The 25,026-nt window shown below is 46.1% G+C and overlaps 1 protein-coding gene across 4 annotated transcripts in view; it reads left to right on the top strand.

Annotated features, from left to right (window-relative positions):
• Positions 1-14,527: 14,527 nt before the first annotated feature.
• The window catches only part of Dgkh (diacylglycerol kinase eta), a 180,929-nt gene continuing 170,430 nt past the window's right edge, over positions 14,528-25,026 (top strand). For all 4 annotated transcript variants that reach the window (XM_036199194.1, XM_036199192.1, XM_036199193.1 and 1 more), the window contains exons 1-2: positions 14,528-14,767; positions 22,305-22,499. In XM_036199194.1, the coding sequence (XP_036055087.1) occupies positions 14,708-14,767; positions 22,305-22,499 (255 nt within the window). In that variant the 5' untranslated portion in view covers positions 14,528-14,707. The remainder of the gene's footprint in view (positions 14,768-22,304; positions 22,500-25,026) is intronic.

The following is a 25,026-nucleotide window of genomic DNA, read 5'->3' as shown; positions in this document are numbered from 1 at the left end:
TCTGCTTCCAAGACAGAGAAAGCAAGGGTAGCCAGCCCAGCTCCTCAGCCCAGCTCCTCAGCCCAGCTCAGCTAGTGCATCAAAGCACTGTCCCCCAAGACAGTCGAGAGACTCACTGCTCCTTTCTGCACTCTCCCCATCTTAGGAGAATCTGGGGGAGGGTGGTCCATCACAGGCCATAGAAACCTAGCCTGCCACTATTTTAACACCACCAAGAAATAATTAATATATATATATTTTTTTTTGGTTTTTTGAGACAGGGTTTCTCTGTTTAGTTTTGGTGCCTGTCCTGGATCTCATTCTGTAGACCAGGGTGGCCCCAAACTCAATAATATATTTATTTTATAAATCATGTTTTATATGTGTATTTAATGTTAATGACCCTTTACCTTCACACCAAGCTTTTGGAAAGCTTCAATCTTGTTAATGAGATGCTTAAACAAATTTAACAACATGACTAATTCTGTGGTCTAGTCACTAATTCCAACGAGAAATTTCTCTTTAGGAAAAGTTCATTTGGTATGCACATTCATTTGATGTCTAGTTATAGATAATATAATATATGGGCTGTGAGGCTAGAATATCCTATTCTAACAATGAGCTAGTTTGAGTCTGCAATTGTTTAGTCCCTTTGATTTTCTTAGGCAAAGCAGTTGCTTAGAAAGACGAAGAACAAAAACATTGTGCTTGACTCCAGCTCCCAGCCCCATCCCCCAAACCATCCCCAAATGGTGAAGCCTGCCCTGGCTTGCCTTCTGCACTCCACCCTGGAGAAACTGTTATTTCTAGACCTTTTTAGAAGCTAAACTGGTTAGTCAGAGACGTCCAAGTTCATTCAAAATATATTCCCTCTTCAACATCACTTCTGCAATTCTCCATCCCTTTCCATAAAGACAGAAGAGAGGGGTGGGGTGGGGGAGGAGCAGGAGAGGAAAGGAGAAAGGGAGATCTTTTTAAAACGGTGTCTACATACCTTAGTTTTGAAGACACAATATCAAGGTATTAAAGACGGAAAAGAATAAGTTGTCATAAACTTCACTCGGCTGCTGGAATTTATGAAGATCAAATGATGAGTTAGCTACTCACTATCATCATTACATTAAAGATGGGAACAGTCTTTGCTGCTATCTGAAGCCCCTCCCCTCAATGCATTCTCTGTTCATTGCCAGAAACCTCCCTTTATCCCCTCAAAGGGCAACTACCTCCCACAAAGGCATCTGGTTGTTTTCAATCCTAACAGCCTATATCAGCTCAAATCCCCCACCTTCCTCACAGTCACATAAAATCTGCTTGCTCTGTGTCATTTTGCTCCCCCCCCCCCCAGAGTCTGGGCGGTTTGATCCCCAGTAAAGCGTTTTTTCTTCCTGCAGAGTGGTGGATCCAGTTCAGCGGTTTCATTGGCCCTTCCTTACACTCGCCACTTCATACTGTGGGTAATGATCATATCACATTTTTATAAGTGTATAAGTAAAATTATAGATAACATAGATTATACATTAAAAGTTGTATTTTTAAAAAATACATCACAACTTGAAAGAAACAGAAGAGCTCTCTTTGACCTCTTGGTATTTATAAAGAATGAGGGCTTTTTACTCCTGAGGCATCCTTTCTGCATGTCCTGGCACCCATTGTACCATAGAACTACCTAGCTGCCAAGTCTGGTTGGCAAGGAGGGTGATCCAGGAGTATCACATATTCAAGGCCAACCTAGGTGCTTAATGAGACTGTCCCAAAACACTACCACTACTGTCTCCTCATCATCTCACTCCCATTCTCCCCATCCCCCTTCTTCTCGAGATGGGTCTCACTGTGTAGCCCTGGATGTCCTGGAACTCACTCTGTAGACCAGACTGGCCTCTGCCTCCCGAGTGCTCAGATTAAAGGAGTAGGATACCACGCCTGGCTCCTTTAACACAATGTTTTTAATTATGGAAAGAATGAGGCTGAAGAGTTGGCTCAAAAGTTAAGAGCACTGGCTGCTCTTCCAGAGGGCCCAGGTTCAAGTCCCAGCAGCCACATGGCAGCTCACAACCAGGCACACATGTACCTATGTAGACATACATGCAGGCAAAACACTCATACACATAATAAAATAATAAATTACAGAAAGAGAACACAACGTGAATGACCACATTAGCTTCAGTGTCCCAGTTCGCCATGCTCTCAAAGTTTCTCATCCTACATGGAGGGACAAGCTACGAAAACTGTTGGGCACAACTTCTGAGCAAGACCACCATTAATAACTCCCACAAAGTGTTATTATAGGGTGTCCAATAACTTTTCCCTGGTGAAGACATTATACTTGAAGATGTCCAGGAACTTTCTCGATGTCACAAAAAAGCAGAAACCCAATAAAACAATTTTGACAGCCCAAGTCAGTACCCACTCTGCTGAGACTCACTCTCCAGCAGGAAGAAAGTCCCCAACCCTAGGATCCCAGCCTGCTGCCAACTCCACCAGGTAGACTCTCTGCCGGAGTGTCCAAGGAATGGAGGCTGCATGGGGTGAAGCGGGACGGAGCAGATGACATGCTATGCAGCCTAGTCCTGGGCTCTCGGACAGCTGGACCCCACTTGTAGCAGAGGTGAGAAGGAATACCATCTGTGGATGGCCTCCTGGGTTCCCATCCAGGTGAAACAGGCAAAGAGGTAAAGGAGAGAAAGGAGCATGCCAGGGAGACCTGCCAGGCCCTGTGCATGGCAAACAGTGGTGCAGGACACAGAGCCAAGGGCCAGCATAAAGGAGAGTCCTGGAAAGGAGGAGTCCTCTGCAGGAGGCTGGGGAAGGGAGGAACAGGCTGGACTTGGCCAGTTTAAGACCTTTGTACTGAAGGCGGGGGCTGTATCCTGGGCCAATGGCAGAGACGACATGAGTTGGACCTGGATTCCAGTCTCCGTCCTGACAACTGCTGACATTTGCAGCATGGCACATATGTCTTCCTTGTCTTTCTGTTCTTGGCTCTGAAGAAACAGTTTTCTTTAATCTTTCTCAACCTGTGCTGATGACGCTCCCTATCCTCGGAGTCCCCTCTGGAGCTGTTGTGGTTTTCTTTCTCACCTTCTCACTTTAGAAAAGAACACTTGTATCCCTACATTACTAAATGGTTGTCTCTGCAGTAACTCCACCACTCAAGGCATTCAAATGCCCCCTGCTGTCTGTCCTTCCTGTGTACCTCCCCCCAGGCCTCTACCCCCACCCCCAGAGCTTCTCTTGAGACTCTCTTCTCACCCTCTGTTTTAAGGAAGGGTCTCACTGTCTACCTAATGTAACCCAGGCTGGCTTTGAACTCATGATCTTGCTGCCTTAGCCTCCTCTGTGCTGAGGTTAGTCGTGCACCTGCTATACTGGGCCCCTTTCCTAATTCTTTCTCTTTCATAGGGTCTTTATGTGCCGAAAACTCTGCAAGCCAGCACTGTGTCTTAAGTGCTGTGACCCTGGGCACACTGCTGCCTGGTCCCCAAACTCTACTATCCTCTCCTGTAACAGGGGATAATGATGATGTCACGTGGTTGTTGTGATGATTCCAAAGTTGTTCCTTTACAATGGAGCTTTATGTGGAAAATGTCAATCTTCGGCTTTCTCATTGCAATTTCAAAATGTATGACTTCGTTTATCATGAGGAGCACTGATCCCAGCTAATCTGTGTAACAAAATCTTAGCAATCTGTCCTAGCTAGTTTTATGTCAGCTTGATACAAGCTAAGTTGTCTGAGAGGAGGGAACTCTGTAGGCAGATTTTTCTGTCCTGCTAGTCAGCTCCCAAATAACCACAGGGAGATTTCTTATTAATTACAAAAGCCCAGCTGATAGCTTGGGCTTATTACTAACTTTCTCTTACAACTAAAATTAACCCATTTTTGTCAATCTGCATGTTGCCAAATGGCTTGTGGCTTTTACCTGTCTTCTAGCATTTCTTGCTCCCTCTGAGTCTGCTGGTGACTCCGCCCTTCTTCTTCCCAGAGTTCTCTCTGTCTGGCTCTCCCACTTATACATCCTCCCTAGCTAATGGCTATTTAGTCTCTTATTAAACCAATCAGAAGGCACCTTGGCAAAGACACATCTTCACAGTGCACAAATAGATTATTCTACAACTAGCCTCAATTGAAAAATCCCTAAGATGAGGCTGTAGGCAAGCCTATAGGACATTTTCTTAATTTGTGATTGATGGGGGAGGTCCTGGGTTCTATAAGAGAGAAAGCTGAAGAAGCCATGGGAAACAAGCCAGTAGGCAGCACTCCTCCATGGCCTCTGCATCAGCTTCATACCTCCAGGTTCCTGCTCTGTTTGAGTTCCTGTCCTGACTTCCTCTGATGATGGACAGTGACGTGTAAGTGAAATAAACACTTTCCTCCCCAACTTGCTTTTTGGTCATGGTGTTTTGTTGCAGCAATAGAAACCCCAAACTGAAGCACAACCCCTTTTCTTTAATTCTGGAGCCCTTAGTCTGGAAAAAGCACATGCGTTGGACGAGGCATTTGAAGCACACCATTCATTCCATCCTGATTCTCCAACAGGTGTCATTGAGACAGGATAGAAAGGCCAGGGAGATTCAAGGGACATGAGACAGAAAAGAATTGCCTTCAGTCTCTGAATCTGGTTTATGTCCCTTGATGACCAAGACCAAACTGCTTGCAAAAGAGAAAAACCTCACAAACAAGGTTATGAGCCATGTTTACAGCTGAAACACCTACCCTGGGTTAGGGAGCTAGCTCAGTCCCTAGAGAACTGGTCTTGCAAGCAAAAGGTCCAGCGTTGGGTACCCAGAATCTGCATTAGAAGGGGAGGATGGGTCCCTGTGGGGCTGTGGAGCCTTGCTGGCCAGCCAGCCTAACCTACTCTGCAGGGTCCAGGCCAGTGAGAGACCCTGTCTCAAAACACAAGGAAGATGGTGCCTGAGGAATGATCCCTGCCTGAATTCAAACACATGTACACATGTATCTACAAACAGGTGTGTACACACACCAACCAGGCTGTGGCATCGCAACTTAAGTAGGATATGAATTCCTTTAACCTTTGGTGACCCGTGTTTCTCTTCGCAGTCTTTAAACGTGGACAGTGGACCTCATAAGCCAGTTTATAATCTCATGTACTAAAGAAAACTTCTTTAAGTCAGATGTGACTTAAGGAAGGGAAGGCAGGAAGATTGCAAGTCTAAGGCCAGCCTGAGCTCTAGAAGACACACTCTTAAAAAAAAAAAAAAAAAAAAAAAAGAATAAATAAATGGTTTGGTATATGGGAATTTGGTTCTGTTGGTAGATAGAGTACCTGCCTAGCATGAACAAGGGAGATGGAGGCAGAATTTCAACATCCGCAGCTTCACGGCAAGTTTGAGACCAGCCTGAGCTACATGAAACCCTGTTTCCAAAAAAAAGGTCATCATTACTCCTGTGTGTGTGTGTGTGTGTGTGTGTGTGTGTGTCTCTGTGTGTGTGTACACGCATGCGTTACCTTCTTGCTTGAGCAATCTGTGGGCACTGTGGTGGTTTGCATGAGAATGGCCTCCATATGTTTGAATACTCGGTCCCCAGTTTGGGAAGGAATTGAAGGAGTCCTGTTGGAGGAAGTGTGTCACTGGGGTTGAGCTTTGAGGTTTCAAAAGGTCACGACAATCCCAGTTAGCCCTTTCTGCCTCCTGCATGTGGATCAGATGTAGGCTCCCAGCTGCTGCACACCTCTCTCCCTGGTGGATGTCATGCTGGATACTGAGCTGCATACACCCACCTTCAGGCTCCTCCGTAACTGTTCTCCTGAGTCCCAGCATCCAGATATGGATCGATTCTTTCTACTCAGTTCTTGACAGCACTGTCTCTAGGATTTAAAACCCTAAGCTGGAATCTGAAGTGGCTGGTTCCTACCACTGTTTAGAGGAGATCTGCCCAAAGTGTTCTCCAGGACTCATGAAAGCCTTCCCATCATTCTCCTGCATGTGTGGAGGGAACCTCACATTTTTCATTTCATTCTTTCTTTCTTTCTTTCTTTCTTTCTTTCTTTCTTTCTTTCTTTCTTTCTTCCTTCCTTCCTTCCTTCCTTTCTTTTTTTCCTTCCTTCTTTCTCTCTTTCTCTCTCTCTCTCCCTTCCTCCCTCCCTCCCTTCCTTCTTTCTTTCCTTTCTTTTTTTTTTTTAACCTTATTTTTAAGTTTACTTTTATTGTATGCGTATGAGGATCTTGCCAGAAAAATATGTCTTTGCACCACAAATGTCCAGTGTCCACAGAGGCCAGAGGAGGTTGTCAGGCCCTCTGGAATTGGAGTTTCAGATAGGTGTTAGTTGTGTGAGTGCTCAGAAGCCAGCTTGGCTCTTCTGGAAGACAGCCATTGCTCTTACCCACTGAGCCATCTCTCCAGCCCCAAATGTGCCATTTCTTGAATTGCAATTAAATCATCTGTTGTCCTGAAATGTCTTCTTTCGTATTTTTTCTATACTGATCTCTTTGTTAACCTAATCATAGGCAGTTATTAACCATTTTCTTCTCTCCTAAGCAACTGTGCAGAGAAAAAAGGCACAATAATCTTATTATTAATATGAATGTGTGGCCAGGAGACAACCCTGCACTTAGTTCCCCTCTTCCACCTTTATGTGCATTTAGGGTTCTGATGTCACCAGGCTTGTATGGCAAGTGCCTTTATCTGCTGAGCCACCTCACCAACCCTACATTGTTTGTAAAAAAAAAAAAAAAAAAAGTAATCTGCTTTTCACTTATGTGTATTTTTAAACATTTCTACTGGGAAATATCCAAGTTAATTTTTTTGTTTTCTTTTGTTTTGTTTTTTCGAGACAAGGTTTCTCTGTGTAGTTTTGGTGCCTGTCCTGGATTTCACTCTGTAGACCAGGCTGGCCTCAAACTCACAGATATCTGCCTGGCTCTGCCTCCCAAGTGCTGGGATTAAAGGTGTGGCCCAACCCCTCCACCCCCACACCTCCACCTCCTACCCCCCCTTACCTCCCCTGATAAATTTTTAGATGTTTTTTGGTTTGTTTATTTGTTTTTTTAAGACAGGATTTCTCTGTAGCTTTGGAGCCCGAGTTAAATTTTTAAATGCTTTTTTTTTTAGTTTTTTTTTTCTATTGATATTATGTGAGATGAGGATAATAGGGCAAAATAAAATCATTTGCAGAATTCACACACTGAGTTATGAGCTGTAAGTAACACAGTGCCTCTGGTACAGGTGTCGTGACTTACCAGTAATCCTAGCATTTGGGAAGACAGAAAGACCAAGAGGAAGCAAGTTACTCCATTTTGCTCCAAGAAGGCCATTCTCAGGAAGGCCATAGAAATGATCTTAGCCCACTTGACTGAAATATATATCGCTGAGTCTCTTTTGTCTGCCCTATGGGAGCTTTATAAATTGGGACCAAGACCAGAATCCCCATCTTTGCTTCAGATGTGTTATTACTAAGATGCAATCTGTTGATGAGCTTCCTTCAGGGGCAGTCCTCATGTGAAAGTTTTTATCAGATTATTTCTGTGGGAAAGTGTTAGTCTCCAGTGTGCTCCACTGAGGTCTAGCTGGAGCAGTAGACACTACTGTAGCTGGAGTTTTCTCCAATCCCGCCTAGTCCTGCAGCTGCTCAGACCTGAATAAACATACAGAGGCTTATATTATTTTTAAACTATGTGGCCTAATGGCTCAGGCTTCTTGCTAACTAGCTTTTACATCTTAAATTAACCCATTTCTATAAATCTATACTTTGCCATGTGGCTTGTGACTTACTGGTACTTTATATCTTGCTTCTTCTGGAGGCAGCTAGCAGCGTCTCCTGACTCAGCCTTCCTCTTCCCAGAATTCTCCTTGTCTGCTCATCCTGCCTATACTTCCTACCTGGCTACTGGCCAATCAGCATTTTATTTACCAACCAATCAGAGCACCACACATATTCACAGCATTCAGAACAACATCCCCAGCATACTACAATTGTTCTTCTAATGTGAGGCACACATGCCTTTATTCTGGTGGGTTGCACTCACCATGTTCTCCAAGTGCTGCATCAAAGGGAAGAAACAGCCTAAATTTATAGTCTATGCAAAGAATGGACTCTGCTTGCCTAGAGCTTGAATACCAAAACTTAGCAATATAGAGAGCATTGTGGTTCATTGTTCTAAAGACTACTGCACAATTATATACTACACACACACACACACACACACACACACACATACACACACACACACACGTATGTATCTATGTGTGTATAGTGTGTGTGCCTCATCCACACGCTCATTTTACAATGTTTTTGAAGGGGCTGTCTTCTGGCCCTTTAGTCTGGGAAGGGTTTTGTGACAGGTCCAACTAACTCATTGGGTAATGATGATGCTATATGACTTCTGAGAGAGAATTCATAGAAAGGATGAAGTTTGCAGCTCTCTCTCTCTCTCTCTCTCTCTCTCTCTCTCTCAACATACTCCTTGGGATACCTGACCTTACATGTAAAACAAATCCGTTCCACTACTGTGAATTCAGCGTGCTGGGACGAGTAATTGAAACACCTCAGAGATACAGATACCCAAGAAGCCCTAGCTGAACCAGTCTTCAGCTGCTTGAGTCTGGCAGCATTAAGAACCACAAAAACTAATGAGCCAAGGAAACCTGTCAGCTACTGGCAAAATCAAGATCAGACTCTCCCAGGTAGACTCCTCCATAATGCATACTTTAAGCCCCTCCCCAAAGCAAGTAAACAAACAAACAAACAAACACCAAGTCCTCCTGAAGTGAATTGTCCAGCAAAACACTGTAAAGTGTTCAAGGAAACAAGCAGGCCCAAATGTGGCCCACGTGCGCACAAATGGGAAATGTGGCCCACGTGCGCACAAATGGGAGAATTTATTCTGGCAACTATAAATGAAAGAGACATTTCTAAATAAATATGCTTAAAATGTTTAATGACATGCTGGGCATGGTGGCACGTGCCTTGAGTCCCAGCACTTGGGAGCAGAGGCAGGTAGATACCTGTGAGTTTGAGGTCTAACCCTAGCCTAACCCTGTGAGTGAGTGGCAGGACTACCAGGGCTATGTAAAGAGACCCTGTGTTGGGGGATGTCTTTCTGTCCGCTGTGAATATATGCTGTTCCCATTGGTTAGTAGATAAATCTGCATTGGCCTAGGGCAGGGCAGGAAGGATCCAGGTGGGAAAATCCATGAGAGATAACTAGAGGACAAAGGAGAGTGGGAGGTGGGGGTGGAGGGGAGAGATGCCGAACTGCCCTCCAAGAGCAACATGTAATGGGATGCAGGTAAAGCCATGGAACACATGGTGATACATAGATTAATAGAAGTGGGCTAATTTAAGATGAAAGAGCTAGCTAGTAAGAAGACTGAGCCATAGGCCATCCAGTTTGTAATTAATATAAGCCTCTGAGTAATTATTCTATAAGCGGCTATGGGACCTCGGGGCCAGGTGTGAACAGAGAGACTTCTACTACAACCCTGTCTCAAAACATCGTCATCATCAACAACAAACAAAACAAAGCAAAAAACAAAACAAAACAAACAAGAACAAAACAAAAGGTTAATAAGATAAATAAGATAAAGGAAAAATAAAGCATGCAAATGCACCAATGACTTTTAAAAAGAATGAGATGAAAATTCTAGGAAAATAAACAAATGAAAACTTAATGGTCTCGAAGCAGGCTAACTAGAGCACTTAGGAGACAGAGGCGGGAAGACTGCTGCAAGTCTGAAGCCAGACTGATCCATGTAGAGCGTGGTGGGGCAGCCACCAGGGGTACACAGCAAAACCTTACCTGACAAAGTGCCGCTGGCAACAGCCCACTAACAGAAGACTCACAGTCGCAAATAAAATTAGAGAATTGGGTAATACATCGAGAAAAATTTCCAAGACTAGCAAAGGAGAAAAATATGAAAGAAACATCAAGACTTGGAGGATAATATGAAAAACTCTGAGTCATATCTAGTATGAGTTATAGAAACATAAAATAGAGAAAATTGCATGGAACAGGAATGAAAAAAAGTAACACTTGAAAATAAAATATTTTCAGATTCAAAGGATTTATGTTTTTAGGTAAAATGAGTACCAAGCTCTTAAAAACAAAATAAAACAAACAAACAACAAAAAAAAACCAAAACTAAAACCCAAATCCACGTAGATTCAAATCAACCCAAACCCAAACTGAAAATATGAAAATGTATCGGACAGAAAGATATCTGTAGAGTAATGAGACCAAGTGTAGGCTTCTCATTGCCAGCCCTAGATGCCAAGAGATGATCATGCGCTTCAGACGCTGGTGTTAATCATTTTCAATGTAGAATTCCATAGCCAACGAAACTGTGATTCGGGCCCAGGAGAATATTAAAACAGAAGACTTTCTTTGGAGAAAGAAACTTAAAGGAACATTCTCTAAATGTGCCGATGTCGGTAGAGACCTATGAAGCATATGCCCCCCTCCCTGCCTCTTCTTCCTCTTGCATCAGAAACCATATCACTTCCCTCCTCTGCATGAAGGGCAAAGCCTTAGGAGGCGGGTGGTAATGTGGAACAGAGGACACACCCAACAACCTACTAATGTGTACTGTTCCGTGAGAAGGAACCACGTGTGGGGGAGGGGCGGCAGCGAAGAAGCGCCCTTTTCTCTGATTCGTATACTCTATGAATGAAAATAGATCTAAAAAGAACGCTAAAAAGCCAGGCCCTCAGACTGGTCGGATAGTGATGAAATCAAACTGTTTACATATAAGACACCCTGAAAGCACAATGACTTGGAACAGTTGAAAAATAAGTAGTTATACTGTGTAATCAGTAGCAAAAAACCAAAAAACCCCCCAAAACAAAAACAAACAAACAAACAAAACACCAAAAAACAAAACCCAACAACACTGTATTATTATACAAGATATAATTTAATGTGAGAGGACAACAGATATGGTATTCTTTTCCTTGCTTTATTTTTTTTTGAATCCTTTTATGTGTATGTGTGTGTCCGCATGCCTATATGTGCACTGTGTTCATGCAGGTAGCCCTGGAGCTGCCCAATATGAGTGCTGGGAACTGAATTTGGGTCCTCTGGAAGATCAGCGAGTAGTCTTAATCACTGAGCCATTTCTCCAGCCCTGAACCTCTCTAGAAGACACCAATCCCATTTCTACAGTATCCGCTGTCAGAACCAAACCACTTCCCTAAGTGCTCAAGGAAGTGCGGATTTCAACAGGGATGGGGGAGACATAAATATTCAGACCACAGAAACAGCTGCACATGTAGCCAAGGTAAAGAAGTAATCTGGATTGTAACCCTGGCTCCGGGATTTACACAGGAGAGCCTCTGGCAAGTTGTTTTCTTCTTTTCCAGTTTTAGTGAGTTCTCTTTTAAAATATTACATTGTGTGTGTGTGTGTTTGTGTGTACAAGAGTGCTGGACATGGTGTGTATACAAGTGTGTGTGTGTGTGTGTGTGTGTGTGTGTGTACAAGAGTGCTGGACATGGTGTGTATACAAGTGTGTGTGTGTGTGTGTGTGTGTACAAGAGTGCTGGACATGGTGTGTATACAAGTGTGTGTGTGTGTGAGTACAAGAGTGCTGGACATGGTGTGTATACAAGTGTGTGTGTGTGTGTGTGTGTGTGTGTGTGTGTACAAGAGTGCTGGACATGGTGTGTATACAAGTGTGTGTGTGTGTGTGTGTGTGTGTGTGTGTGTGTGTGTGTGTGTGTATGAACAACTTTTGGAATAAGGCTACTCCTAGCAGGTGGCTCTGGGAGTTGTCGCTTCCTATGAGAGGCACGCACACATCTTATGGAGAACTTTGAGAATGAAATGAGACAATGCAGGGGAAAACTGATTTCTTTTTAGGACCTCAAAAATATACCCCAAACTATATCACAATTCTTTCAACAAACTCGAGGCACGCACACATGTTGAGAACTGTACTGGAGCCAGGAATATGGAGCAAGTCAATGATAATATTTGCTACCAAGACAATTATATGTAAAAGCTAACTTAAAAAGTCTGCTAAGGCTTTATGATAGGACGGGGTGGTCAGAGGTGGCATGTAGTCGGTGTAGAGGGAGCAGACAGTTCTTACCACGCAGCAAGGTCAGGAAGGTAACCCTCGGGGTGCAAAGTGAAAGATGGACAGGTGTTTTATAGGCTGAGTAAGAGGAAGAACATTCCAGAAGAGGGCACAGCATAAAAACAGGTGGCCTGAGGGGGCACTGCCTGTTAGGAACGCAGAGCATTGGAAAACATTGTTGAGGAAGGTTCTAGCTAGGACTTAAACCTTGACTCTTTAGGAGACTAACTGGTCACAGCAAGAGGGAGGGCATGTCAACCATTCAGAGGCAACACAGCTAATAAGTGGAGCTGAAGGGACAGCTCAGTGGGTCAAGGAACCTGCTGCCAAGCCTGCTGGTCCGAGTTCAATCCCCTGCACTCACATGGTGGAAAGAGAGCACAATGCCTGCAAATTAGCCCCTGACCTCCACACTTGTGCCTGGGCACACACACACATAAATAAAAATACAATACAAAATTCAAAATTAATAAGAAATTAATGCAAAGTTTCAGGAGTCTGAAACCAGGGCCCTGAATCCAGGCCAGGGGGCGGGGGTGGGGGGTGGGGGAGAGAGAGAGAGAGAGAGAGAGAGAGAGAGAGAGAGAGAGAGAGAGAGGAAGAGAACAGTGAGAGAGAGGGGGAACCTAGGATAATATTTTTTCCCTTCTCCTTTGCATGACTAAGTGAATTGTGGTGACATTTACATAAGACTCGAGAGAGAAATCAGCTGTCAGGAAAGCACTTTGTTTTAGACAGGTTGAATTTTAGGCCAGGGGGAAGAGAGGTAGAGATTTCTGGTTAAGAAGCTGGCTGGCTTCTGGGCTGGAGAGATGGCTCAGCATTAAGAGCACACACTGTTCTTGCAGAGGACAGGGCGTTTGAGTCCTAGCACCCACTCTGGGTGGTTTGTAAGTCCAGCTCCAGGGGGATTAGATGCCTCTGGCCTCCATGAGAACTTGTACTCATGTGCACTAACCCACACACGGACACATACATGTAAGCAAAAAATACAAGTAAAGAAGTTAACAAATATGTTTGAAAAAAAAAGTTTGCTTCGGGTCTGGGCACATAGCTTGGTTGGTAGATTGAAGTCCTGGGTTTGAGCCCCAGGGTACAGCTGTGGCCCTTAGTGCTCAGGGGTGAAGGTGGCATGATCAGAAATGATGGAAATATGAGTTGTCATCACCTGGCTGGCAACTAAAAGCAAGGCTTGATAGACCGACCACTCATTCACTTTACCCCACCCTCACTAGAAGTAAACTTGGGCACCTCAGCGGGCAGGAGGTCACTTAACAAAACATGGTCAGAAACACAAGACCCAACTATCGAGGGCTAATTTAAAGGAGACATTCAGGAAGACAAATCTAGTCCATCAGGTCATAGAAGGCGAGGGTTGGTTTAGGCTCTCTCCACAGACCTTAGGTGACCTTTTATCAGCTCCAGCGGAATATTAGCCGCGGAAATTAGAATGACGTGGGAGCATGCTGGATCAGGTAAGTGTTTTGATTTTTCGGTTTCAAAACGCGTGAATGCATCTATCTGTCTACCAGACTATGGGGCATGAGAGGATGCTGGCAGGAGCCTGAAAGTCCACGAGAGGAAATGACCCATGTAATGCAGTCACTGCTCTGTTGGAACTAGATGGAAACCGTCTTCACTGCCAGTAGAGATGATCTGAAACGCTAGTTGCAATTTTCGTTTTCTTTTTTCTCTGAAAGCAGCAGGAGGAGACAGTTGACATTTAAGGTCTCTCTTCGAACTGTCCCTGCCCCTAATTCGAGTGGAGCGCTCACAGCGGACCGCAGACCGGCTCCTTAGCTGCTTTTCTTTCCACGAAACTGTTTAGCCACAGAAAATGAGTAAAAGCAGGGCTCCCCAAGCTTAACCTCTCCTGCAGATGGCAAAGCAGCCAGTCATCCCAGCAGCTCAGAGTAGGCCACCCCCTGATAGGGGTGCTTGGGGAGCTGCTCAGGGGTGCGAAGCGCAGCCTCGCTCTGTTGAAGCCGGGTGTTGGCCTGGGGGAAACGCTCCAGCCTCTGCTCCAGAGGAGGCCGGCGGGGGCTACGGGAGACCTGAGCGAGGGAGGCCAAGGGGAAGGGATGCCAGGGCGAGCTCCCCCGGTGCGAGCCACTCGCCCCCGACTTCCCCCCCGCCCCGAGACTCCTGGCGAGCCCGGTCCCTTCGGGGAGGCTGCCTCTCCCCGCGATGCCACCGCCCGGTGCCCGTGACCACCCGGTGGCCGCTTTCGGTTCCGCGCCTTATAAGGACTGGCAGGGGGGTCACGTGCGTCCCGGGCCGCCCGCCGGGAGGGGCGGCTGGGGGAGGGGCGGGCGGCGGGAGGAAAGGGGAGGGAGCCGGGGGCGGAGACAGGAGCGAGGGGCGGATTCTGTGGCCGTGGGAGGCGGTGGCGGCGGTGGCGGCGGCGGCGGCGGCGGCTCCGGGAGCCGAGCGCTCGCGGCCGCGCCAAGGGAGCGGGACGCAGGCGGCTGCGGAGGCGGCGGCGGCGGAGGAAGGGACCGGCGCGGGGGCGGGCGAGCGCGGCGGAAGCCAGAGATCGCGGGAGGGCCGGTGGCTGGCTCCGGGCGGGAGCCGGGGCGGCAGCGACAGCGATCTCGGCGAGCCAGGCACAGGCGGCGGCGGCGGCGGCGGCAGCGGCGGCGGGGGCCCGTGTCCGTGCGCCCCGGCGGCCAACGGGCGCGGGCCGGCGCGATGGAGCAGCAGCACGTGCGCCCCGCGCTCGGAGCCCGCAGCCCGGCCTGGGAGGAACCGGTGGGTACCGCGCCCGCGCCCATCCCTCCCGCTTGTCCTTGCTCCCTGCTCCCCCCCTCCCGGCCCGGGTTCCGTTCAGGAAGCGGTCCGGGATGAGGTCCCCAGCTGCTTCCCAGCCGGGGCAGCGCTTCCTCCGGCGCCCGGGCTCCTCCTCGCGCGCCGCCCGGAGCGCCTTTGTCCGGTCGGCTGGAGCTCTTCCCCGAGGGGCATCTGGCGACGGTCCTTCGAGGACCGTTTCCGCGCTTCATCCGCTTCCCAACTTTGCACTTCATTCCCGAGTGTGGCGCGGCGGCCCGGGGAGAGGAGGCGGCAGGGCCGTGCGGTCAGCGGGTGGCGTCGGGAGGAGACGGGGCTCACCTCTTAACCGCGCCCTGGCAGTAGTTACCTGGGCGCGCAGGTTCCCGAGGACCGCCGCCTGGGGAGGCGAGTAGCAGCCTGAAGCCCAGAGCCACGCCTCCGACTCGGGTGGCTGCGGTTGTCCCGGGCTGCTCCGGGGGTCAGGGGACTTGGTCCGAGATCCAGCGACGAGTCAACTTAAGCTTTCGTCTGGGTTTCACGGCACACGCCACGCGGAGGTTGAGTCATTTTAGGGGCCCAGAGTGGTGCGTGTGTTGTATGTGCGAAGATGAGGAGAGTTGGGATCTTTGAATTTGTTCCCTAAACTCCTTTAACTTATTTCTTGCATCTCAAACAGAACCCTCAGGTATCAATCCCTCCAGGGATACCTCCCAGGAATATCCATCCTACGCAGACCCCAGTAATCTTGAATGGGCAGTGAATTTTCGGCTCTGCACGCCCTGTCTGCGTATTTGCTACTGTGTCTCAAAAGCCTGGTCCAAAATTTCTAGCTTCATCCGTGCTGCGGGCTTGCTGTTCGGGTGATGTTTTCCCAGGGACTTCCTGAGTGTGCTCAGGCGAGCCCTCTGCCTGTTGAGAGCTTGTAGGTCAGGTGCCAGGCTTGCTTCTCCTTTTCTGACCTGTAGACTTCCAGCCCCTTTGCCAGGGTACGTTTCGCTGCCTCTTGCTTTCCTGACCTTTCAGGAGTGTCCTTCGACTTTGATCCCTCTGCAGCTGCTTTTGCTTTTGTGAATTTGCACGTTAGGTAGCCCATCTGCTCATGTTCTGTTGCCTTCACCATCAGGGTGGTAAGCTGTTCTTGGTTGGAAATACAGTTCAGTTTTGACATTTAAGGCCGTTGGGAATTAAATCCAGTGACCTGTTTTGAACTTGACTATATGAAGTCCTGTCAGCCTACACCAGTCACAGTGGGACACCCTGAGTTGTTATGTGTAGTGTTTTTTTGGGGGATGATAAATGTCAGGAGTACTTTTGCAGTTAGAAAATTAGAGACCTCCATTTTCTTCTCAAAAGTGCCAAGAACCAAAGTGCTTTCTTATTCTTACAGAAATTATTCAGCGCTTGTACCTCCACATGAACCTTTAAAACTAAAACCTTCACAGAGTTCTGAGAGCTGTAACACTTGCTAGACTGCGGAACTCTTAAAAAGTCGGCGGATTTAAATGGCGAAGGCATTGTATTTGTTCAGCGGATATTTTTATCCGACACCTATCATGTTCTGTGATGGTTGGGCAAGCTGCTAACACTCAGGCGAGTTTTGTCCCCAGGAAGCTTACATTCTTCTAGCTAAAGAGTGAAACCTATTCAAGTATGTCATAGAACGTTTCTCCTTAGTGATTTTATTCTGAACCTTCTGTAATGACTACAACATTGAAGCATTTTCAAAGGAAATCTTTATATAATTCCTTAAGAAAGCTGAGTTACCTGCATTACTAAAAAAGGAGCGTGTACAAGAGAAAGAAAAATGCATTAGAGCGAAACTGTTTAAATGTTAAATATTTCTGACACGTGGAGCAAACGGATTGGTGTTAAACTTAATCTAAATATATTTTGAAGGAACACTGGGTCCATCAGAATTGGTTTTGTTTCTGTGTGTTTGGGACAGAGTCTCACACTGTACTCCAGTCTCGTTTGGGATTTACTAGGTAGCCCAGGCAGGTCTGGAACACCCTCCCATGCCCTCACCTCAGCAGAGTACTAGGATTCCAGGCATCATGGAATTCTCAAAAATCACGTTCTTTAACTTTGTTTGGTCAGTGATCTCAAGAATCTGAATGAAGGGAATTCTGGCTTCCTTCAGAATGAACCTATATGACATATAGTCAAGCAGCACAGTATGTTTAGAAAACTAACTACTGTAGCCTCTGTAGGCCTAAGGAACCAGTGTCTTACACACACACACACACACACACACACACACACTTACTTAGTGCAGTCACCTGTTTCCTTAGGTCCAGTCTATGTGTGCTCAGGGACTCTCACGTAGACATCCCAGTCTCCCCAGTCGCTTCCTGTAGGTGCTGCAGAAGAAGCAGCTGGGGCATGCATGCTCTGGCTACCACAGGTGGAGCCCCAGCTGCCAGGCCGTCCCCACCAAGATGCATTTATCCTCTGAGCCCAAATAAATCCATCCTCTCTTAAAACAAAATGAAACAACAGCAAAGAAAACAAACCTGTTTTCATTTGGATTCCAATTCTGAGTTCTTTAAAACCCTTTTTAAAAAATTGAAATATAGGCAGTTTAATACTTTACCATACAACCTTGCAAGTTTACATTTATAAAAAAAGACCTGTGTTGAATAAATGAGATTGCTGTATTATTATGGCATGTAACAGCATGCATGTGAGAATTTGTTTTTTCTCTCTCTCTCTCTTTCTCTTTTTTTTTTTTTCTGATGGAGCCTAAACAATGATGGTATGTTTTCTACTGTTCATACAGAAAAGCAAAGGATTCCTTGGAGATTATGTGGCTACCTGAAAAGAAACAGTACTTCTTGGCTAAAGTGTACCAATTTCTGGCACTAAGGGAGTTTCTGGAACTTCATGACATTCTCTCTGTGACAGGGTGAAATTAAGTTATTTAGCTAAATCAGAATATTTGGATACATTATTAGCTTTATTTAGCTTGGATACATTATTAGCTTTATTTAACATTGTTCTGGCTAAGTATTGAACTTGAAGATACAGGCTATCATTTAAGTTTCTGTTTTCTTTGATGCTAGTTTTAGAATATATCAAGTGTTAGTGGAAATAGAGGCATCTGTTAAATTTCACATAAAAAAATACTTGGGGAATTGGGTGTGGTAGTATACATCTGTAACCACAGCCAATCAGCTGAGGAAGGAAGGCTCAGAGTTGGGGCCAGCATGGGCTACATATTGAGAGCCTGTATCAAAAAAAAAAAAAAAAGCAATTAGAGAAAGTAATTGGAGGCTGAGATGTAGGTTGCTGATAGAGCATGGGATGCCCTAGGTTTGTCTCACTAAAATAAACAGAATCAAAGTATTTTGCTGTTGGGAATGAGTGGGTAGGACGATGTTTAGCAAAGCAGTCTCTAATCTTGAGTGGAAGTAGGTGGAAGATAGGTGGTTGGAATTCTAGTTCAGTTTAAAAATGTAGGGGTATAGCTTCTGGTGGTGGTGGTGGTGGTGGTGGTGGTGGTGGTGGCGGAGGCGGCAATGTCGCCGCACACCTTTAATCCCAGCACTCAGGAGGCAGAGGCAGGTGGATCTCTGTGAGTTGGAGGTCTACAGAGTGAGATCCAGGACAGGCACCAAAACTACACAAAGAAACCCTGTCTTGAAAAAACCAACCTCCCAGCCCCTGCCAAAAGATAGAAAATGTAGAGGTATTTACAAAATACCTTTTTTTTAGTTGTGGGAAGCTTGAATATGCTTTATTCTCTAAAATTTGTTTCTATTTCCAAATGGTTTTGTACCAGTTAGTGTCACGAGTTAACAATATACTAGTTAATAATCCAGGATTAATGGGCATGAAGAAAGGGAAAGGTTTCAAAGCAAAAAGTCCAAAATGCAGACAAGAGGTTGCACAGTTGCACTATATGCCAGGATGATGAGAGGCTTTGCCATGTGCGCAGGGACCACAGCATGTTCCCATAATTTACAGTACCATTGCTCTTGGAAAGTTTTGTTATCCGGATAACAACTAAGAAAGTTTCAACAGGGTAAACCTTTCCAGTGTTAACTTCCGAATCCGTAACAAGTAGTGTATTATGGAAATAGTTCCACATTGCCGTCACCGCGGCCTCCGGGGCCTGTGTTTGTTCAGTCTGCAGTCTCTTGATTCTGTTCTGAACAGGAGCATGAGGTCTAGAAATTTGGGGTTAAACACTTCAAGTGACTACCAATCCACCTTGCTGTTAGTAGTTGATTAATTTAAAATACCTCTGTAAATAGTAATACAGTGTTCATAAAGTTTTAATCCGCATGTCTGACGTTGACTTATATCTCTTCAGTACTTTTTTCTCTTTTTTCTTTTCTAATGGAGCATGACACATTATTAAGTAGAAACCATTTATCGGTCAGCTTACCTTGTTTGCATTTTATTCTGACTGTAACGTCTGTAGAATTTTTGTTGATGCTGTTCTTTGGAGACAAGATCCTGCTGTCTTGCTTGGGGGTGGCCTGTTACTCACTATGGCTTCATGCTCTTGGCAGTCCTGGTGTCTCAACTGCCCATATTCGAGTTTTAAACAGTTTTGGTGATATGTTCTATATGGAGCACCCCCACCCCCATTCCCCAGCTGCCCCAGAGTTTCACTGTGTAGCCCTGGCTGTCCTGGAACTCACTTTGTAGACCAGGCTGGCCTTGAACTCACAGAGATCCCGTGCCTCTGCCTCCTGAGTGCTGGGATTACAGGTGTGCCCCACTACCACCTGGCAGAGAGCTCAAAGTAACAGTAATAAAAAGAAATACATAAGCAGTATTGAAGAAATTATTTTGAAAAACTAAAGAAAAAGTCAAGGAACTTTTTATAAATCAAATAAGGCAACATGCCACATATTTGAAATTTCAATGGCCATTTTGAGATATAGAGGCTGATGCAGCAGAACTGCCATGAATTCAAAGTAGGATTGGGCTATGGAATGAGCTCCAGGCCAGCCCGAGGTGTGCTGTGAGGCTCCCTCAAAATAAAATAAAATAAAAAAGAGAAGGTGACGTGCATTTCAATTGGATTAGATATCCATTTTGGACATTTACCCCTAGGACCAGAGAAGCAGTTCGTTGGTCAGATGTTATTTTAAATTGGGAATTCCTTGAAAGTTTCTCAGAAGAGATGTTCTCTGGTGGGGTTTTCCTGAGCTGCCTCTTGTGGGAAATGAGGCAGCATTCCTTCCTTTGTCTGCAGTGTTTCCAACCCAGGTTTCCTCCACAGCTGCAGATGTGGAGCTGCGGTCATTTACTGAGCTGAGGAGGCGTAGACTGGCTTTGCTGTCACTGTCACCATTACAAGCCTTCAAAACTTGGTGCTCAACTCTCTGTGGAGAAGAGCTGGCTGCAAGGCTAAGTTTTTATAAGTAACAAATACCGGGACTTTGGGGAATTAATGGCCTAGCCCCTGGAGATGACGCTGTTTTAAACTATCTTTAAGCAATCAGCATCCTTTCAAAGAGTGAGAAATGTAATCTATCTTCTTCCAAGGATCACAAAATAGGCACGGGCGTTAGACCACCTTTCAGTTCAATCTCCCTTGCTTGGATTCTGGAAAATGTTGCTATATAAAACTTGAAAGCTTAATGTGTAGATTGAAGTATGTGATAACGGCCAAACTGACCTTTAGCTATATATAGTGTGGTGAAGAGAATATTAGAATCATAATCACGTGTTTTTTACTTTGCTCCCAGCTTGTGACCTCAATGTCTTTTGCACTAAAAAGCCAAGTCTGAACTATGGAAAGACCCTTTACTAAGGGTCTCTGTGTTGCCAGATCACTAGACTTTTCTGTGATCCAATAGCCAGACCAGGATAAAGGTCATTAAAAGGGCATTATTTTGTTTTTGGCTGTGATGGACCTCTGTACACTAGGCAAGAACTGATTTATAGCCCCAACCAAGGCCATTATTTAATGTTATTGTCTCTTAAAGGCTTCCCAGCAGTATGCTCTTGTAGATACAGAATTTCATATTATCGGGGCCATAAGACCTCATGAAGTCCATTTCACTCCACTCCTTCCTTTAGTAAAGGAAATAACTGAAGCGTGAGAGGTTGTCTTTGTATTCATGTAACGTGGCAGCACTCTCTTACGCTGAAGGATTGAAAGGCATTTCCCATTTTTAGTATAGTTAAAATGCCTTAGAGCTCGCAGCTCCAACACAGAACTGAGTAATTGTTGGGCTTAAGGTTGCACCTAGAGGAAAACAACAACCCAGAAATCTAGTTTCAAGGAACTTTCAAGGTCACGGCCAACTGACAAATAGGAAAGGGACCCGAAGGGCAACAGCTAAAAAGATTGCTCAATCAAGGAGAGCCCCCAGGGTAGGCTAGGGACTTCTTACTTAATTGAAAAAACAGAGCTGACAACAGTGTGAAGTTCTCTTTGGTTGACAGCAGGAAACTTGTCATTTTAGTATCGTCTCCCTCAGCCTTCCCCACCAGGACAGGACTTTTGAGGTTGAGCGCGCATTCAGTGCAGGGAGGTTGCTTAAGCAGCTGGCTAGGGACGCCTCCAGAGCTGAAGCGACAGCCTGTGGATCTCCTTTCCTTGAGCTCTAGTCCGGGCTAAGGAGTGATGCTTTTTCTCTCATGTGAATATATATATTCTTTGCTTAGTACATTGTTCACGTGGCTGAATGCATTCCTCCAGGCATTCGGGATGAGCGTTTCAGCTTAGACATTTATTTCGGCATATTGTCGTCTTGGGCTGCGTGTCCTCTCTTGTTTCTGCGCTTTCTCCACGCCCTTCCCAGCTTCCTGTTAGCCTAAAAGAATCGCTCTTTCGGAACGAAAAGTTCCCAGAGCGGAGCTGAACCTCCCGGAAAATGCTCTTCTCTTCCGTGTGCGCCGGATGGGGGTGGGCCCAAAACTAAACATCACCGTAGAGGAGGCCGAAAGGACCCGAACTCCCTGGCAGAGGCGGGAGAGGTAAGGTCCTCGGAGTGGTGCTGAGGGTCCGGAGATCCAGTCCATATCCCAGGCAGAGGGAACTTTTACTTAGTTGGGACGGTGCCACGAGGCCCGAGTGTGTGGAGATTTGGGGTCCAGGAATGCACCCCTGGGCGTAGGAGAAGCTCCGTGTTCCTGTTTTCCGCAGGAGCCTTCCTCTCAGTCCCGCAGCCTATAACCAGGGGAAAAGCATCGCCACCGCCCGACCGGCTGGTGCGCTCCTGCCCAATTCTGCCCTCTATTCCTTCTAGGCCCCCCAGACCCTAGAAAGAGTAATAGGAAGGTTGTCCGAGCTTTATAGAGACCTCCATCCTCTCATCCCGGTGCTGGTGGTATCCTGGATCAGCAGTCCCAGAACATCCCAAGTCTGGGTGCGCAGGCGTGAAGCGTGCAGAGGAACCGGCGGTCCCCACAGGGGCGCCGTGTGGTCACCGGTCCCCTGAGCCGTGCGGCCAGGACCGCGGAAGATGGCGCCAGCTAGGCGCGGGGCTTGGACGCTCGGGCAGAGCCCAGCAGCTGACCACAGCCCCTCGGGGCACTGTTGTATCCCCCGCAGGAACCAGAGAGGATGGCTGGGGCGGGCAGCCAGCACCACCCTCCGGGAGTCGCGGCAGGAGCGGCTGCTGGGGCGGGCGCGGTTTCCCCCACCGCTGCGGGACCCGGAGAGGATTCGTCCGACAGTGAAGCGGAGCAGGAGGGACCCCAGAAGCTGATCCGCAAAGTGTCCACCTCTGGACAGATCCGGACCAAGGTAAGGCTAGGTTGGGGGCCTGCAGGATTGCTGTGGGTGGAGGGAACACGCAGGGAGATCCCGGGAACCGGGATCCGGAGGAGGGGCGCGCGGGGCGCGGCCTGGATGGGGCGGGGCCTCGCTCAAGGGCGGGCCCTGGCGCCGGGGATTCCTGCCTAGGGTTTGGAGACTTCCAGGGTGTGTTCCAGAAAGCTGGGCTAGCAGTCCGAGCCAGTGGCTTGGCGGGAGCATGGGAGAAAGAAAGTTGAAGCCCCGCTGCGACTTCCCACTTAGGGAACTTCAAGGGAGTTTGGTTTTCCATCCTCTGAGCTGCTTGCACTGGAAGACTCGCGGAACCTGTATTGCGCCTGCCACCTTGCATTCCTACCCACCGCAGGCTGCTTGCTCCTCTCTGGGCGCAACTTCAGAAGGTGGATAGGAGATGACGCCACTCAGTTTCTCTGGTGTGCTGTGCATGCACAGGTTGGCTCGGCTTCTGTGTGTGGCAGGTTCTCACACAGTGCAGAACTCAGATTGCCCATCCATGGTGGTTCATCGCACGTTATCTCTTCAGGATTATGTGTTTGGTGCTTTTGTGGAGTTGTGTTGACCATCTCAAAGTAGAGCTTTCATTTGATGATGAACATGCCCAAGGCAGGGGCCACGAGCATTAACGGATTTGTGTATTCTGAATTTCATCTTAGTTTCAAAAGTCTTCACGCCTAGGCTGTTGTCAGTGGGGGACTTAGAGGAGGAATCTGAGTAGGGGACCGATTAAATCATTGGATGCTCCCTTTAGTAATATATTTGTAAAAGTTAATTCTTTCTGCAGTTATTTTCATGAAAATTGACTTCCTAAGGCTTACGGGAGTCTTACATGGAAGCAGTTTTACTGTATGCCTGTGGCTTAGTGTTTGTTTTAGCGTCAGCTGACTTCTAAAATTAAGGATGTGTGCATGTGACTGTGGCTGTAAAGATACAGTTACTAAAGAGTCAAGAGCTGCTTCGGCCCCGTTTGTTTATTCAGTTTGTTCACACATCTTGGAACTGCTTTTAATAGAGACAGTTTTGAAGTTTTACAGCATTTGCAATAGTTTAGAATTTAGAGTATTTTTCAAAGATTAAAGCTAACCAATATAGAGACTTTACGAACAATGAATTTAACATTTGAAATCTCAATTAAAAAAAAAAACCCATGAAACTGGGTTAATGAGAAAAATGGCAGGTTTAAAAATGGCACATCATATACTTACATGAAATGGTCCAGATTTCATGCATTTTGATATCAAGCTTGACCAATAAGGTTTATGCCATTGGAAAGGAAATTTAGGGATGGTTATAAATTGAACTGAGTAAGTAATAAACTTGTTGGGAAGTACTACTAAAATTTGTAGGTTTAATGAACTTGAAGTCATAGCTAAGATTGTATGGTTTAATTTTGGGATAAAGCATTTTTATGAAGAATAAAATAAATGTAAATAGAATATTAATTATTTTTGTTTTCTGTTTGACTTTTTGATAAATATCTGCCATAATTATGGCTAATTATCGAGCTTTGGAATACTGCCTCTGATATTCATTCACAATAGAATATCAGAAAAAAATCTACCTTTTATACTTGCTATAAAACGTTTTCAGATGCAAACACCTGAGGCCAGAGCATTAAGTTGACAAGACTAGTGGGCCTCAGTCTCACACCCCACCTCCTGCAAACCAGACTGGAACATGCACTGTAAACTTTTTCACTGTGGCTCTTATTATCACATACACTGCTTCTGAGGGAAGACTAGGCCAGTGGGGGAGTTAGTACAAGCAGAATTGACTAAAGGTAACAATGGGTATTATCCAGCTAGGAAGAGAAGCACCCTTAGAAAGATGTAGACATTTCCTCATCTTCTCCACAGGGGTGTAAGATGGGAGAGACTGGAGGAGAGGTTCAGGCCCCAGATCGAGCTCAAAGCTTAGTTGTTGTTGAGACAGTACTAACAGTTCTTGCTCATATATCTTGAATATGCATAAAAACACTAAGTATGATGGGTTAGGGTTACTAATTTTTAGTTCTTTAGTTCTCACATATAGATGTGTCAATATGCTCCTGATTGAGTGTTTATGTGTAGGTAGACATGGCCTAAAGTTGATTATGTTGTTTATAGAAGTTGAAGATATTTCTGGGCTGGAAAGATGGCTCAGTCTGTGAAGTGCTTGTTGTACAAGCAGAGGACCTGAGTGGGATCCCCACTACCCATGTGTCTTTGTTACTGCCCTGTTGCTCTGATAAAATACTGTGTCCAAGACAGCTTATAGAAGCTCGTTTGGGCTTTTAGTTCCAGAGGTGTAAGAGATCATCATGGTGGGGAGGCGTGGCAGCCAGTGACAGGCATGACAGCAGAAATGGGAGTCAGTTACACATTGAAGTGAAAGCATGAAGCAGAGAGAGCGAATTGGAAGTAATGTGAAGCTTTAAACTTCCAAACCTTGTCCCCAGTGACGTACTTCCTCCAGAAAGGCCAAACCTCCTAAACCTCAAACAAAACCTTGGACTGGACTG

This window comes from Onychomys torridus, chromosome 9 (assembly GCF_903995425.1).
Source record: "Onychomys torridus chromosome 9, mOncTor1.1, whole genome shotgun sequence".
Lineage (NCBI taxonomy): Eukaryota > Metazoa > Chordata > Mammalia > Rodentia > Cricetidae > Onychomys > Onychomys torridus.
The sequence above is the reverse complement of the archived record's forward strand: the minus strand, read 5'-3'. Positions and strand labels throughout refer to the sequence as shown.